Here is a 1,857-nt window from a genome sequence, read left to right as displayed (position 1 = left end):
ACCTTTTATAGCTTATAACAAAAGAAACTATCTCTCCTTTTTCTTGTTTGGTGGTCTGCACAAAAGCAGTTCAACATACTAGAACCCATCTCTGGGATAAAACTAAAACACCACCCACCCCTCCCTCGCACCCGCCTCAAACTGATATAAAAATATATTAAAAAAAAATGTTAATGCCAATTTTACTTACCAAAAGCCACAGTCAGTCGTGTATCCAGGGTATGGCATGTATGGCACATGCCCCGGGTGCTACTTGAAGGGGGGGCACCACTCCGTGGGTCAGCAAAAGTTCGCCGACCCATGGAGACAGTAGAATTTCCTTCTCTTCCCACCCCTCTCCCATACACATCTTCCCACCGGGCTCTTAGAAACCAGGGACACTCTGGCCGGTTTCTCGCCCAGCTACTTGCAACCAGTGATGTCAGTGGTTGCCAGGAGCTGGGTGGAACGCCAGCCAGAGTGTACTAGGTTGATAAGAGCTGGCAGTGAGATGTGTAAGGGACATACACATCTCCCTACCCAGCTCTTAGTAACCAGAGCAGATAGGGAGATGTGTATGGGAGCAGGATGTTGGGCAGGATGTCCCAGGTTGCTAAGAGCTGGTTGGGGAGATGTGTATGGCCCTTACACATCTCCCCACCAGCTCTTATCAACCTAGTACACTCTGGCTGGAGTTCCACCCAGCTCCTGGCAACCACTGACATCACTGGTTGCCAGTAGCTGGGCGGGGCACCGACCAGAGCGTCCCTGGTTGCTAAGAGCCCAGTGGGAAGATGTGTATGGGAGAGGGGTGGGAATAGAAGAAAATCCTGCTGTCTCCATGGGTCGGCAAACTTTTGCTGACCCGTAGAGTGGGAACCCCACTGCAAGTGGCGCCCAGGGCATCTGCCATATATGCCATACCATGGATACACTACTGACTGCGGCTTTTGGTAAGTTACTACCTCCACTTATCAACCTAGTATGCTCTGGCTGGCATCCCACCCAGCTCCTGGAAACCACTGATGTCACTGGTTGCCAGGAGCTTTGCGGGACAACAGGGGTACAATCTGTTGTACATATGTCTCTGGCCACAGTTACACGACCCTGCCACAGGACAGCCAATAGAAAGTGTCCACATCATGCAGACAGTGAAGTGGATACTTTCTGTTGGCTGTCCAGAAGCAAGTTCCTCTTAGAATCCAGAAGAGGACTGACGTCCTCTCAGGCGGATGGTAGGGGACCAGCTGGTGAGGAAACATCTGCACAAGATAGGGAAACAAAACCCTGCAGGATGGGTTAGAGGGGGGTGGGAGAGAGAACAAAATTTATTCTGAATGGGCCACTTTCTGGACATAGTTTTTATGAAAACAATCACATGGTGCAGAGCTTACTCAAGATGACATCATCATTTGGTGTACCTAAGGCAACATGATGTTTGAAGTCTTCCTAGCCTATAGGATAGTTTTATTACTGAAATGTATGCTTCTACATACCATGCAGCAACCATAATTCTTTTCTTTGACCGAATACATGATTTGACCATCCATGTTCTTGGTGCCAGCCCTCATTTTTGAAACTCCAGAGGGATCATTTTCCTTTTGTCCTACTTACCCCTCCTCAGCTGTTGTCTGGGATGCTCTAACATTGATGTTTTATTTCTTCTACAGACCCTAGATGGATTTGTGTTTGTCGTTGCTTCAGATGGAAAAATAATGTACATTTCGGAGACAGCTTCAGTACATCTGGGATTGTCTCAGGTAAGTACCCATATTAACAACTGCATGGCATAAGAGCTCACACCACCACAAATGTGATTTTTTTTTTATTTGGGGACGGTGAAAGGGGGGGGGGGGGGGGGGGGGTTATTTTTTTTTT

The 1,857-nt window shown here is 48.0% G+C and overlaps 1 protein-coding gene across 1 annotated transcript in view; it reads left to right on the top strand.

The window, feature by feature from the left end:
• The window catches only part of SIM2 (single-minded family bHLH transcription factor 2), an 85,882-nt gene that overhangs the window by 45,578 nt on the left and 38,447 nt on the right, over positions 1-1,857 (top strand). The window contains exon 3 of the mRNA XM_018555155.1: positions 1,650-1,739. Coding sequence (XP_018410657.1) covers positions 1,650-1,739 — 90 coding nt within the window. The remainder of the gene's footprint in view (positions 1-1,649; positions 1,740-1,857) is intronic.

This window comes from Nanorana parkeri, unplaced genomic scaffold (genome assembly GCF_000935625.1).
Source record: "Nanorana parkeri isolate BGI_ZX_2015 unplaced genomic scaffold, ASM93562v1 scaffold186, whole genome shotgun sequence".
In the NCBI taxonomy this organism is placed as follows: Eukaryota; Metazoa; Chordata; class Amphibia; order Anura; family Dicroglossidae; genus Nanorana; species Nanorana parkeri.
Note: the sequence above shows the minus strand (reverse complement) of the source record. Positions and strands in the feature narration are given on the sequence as shown.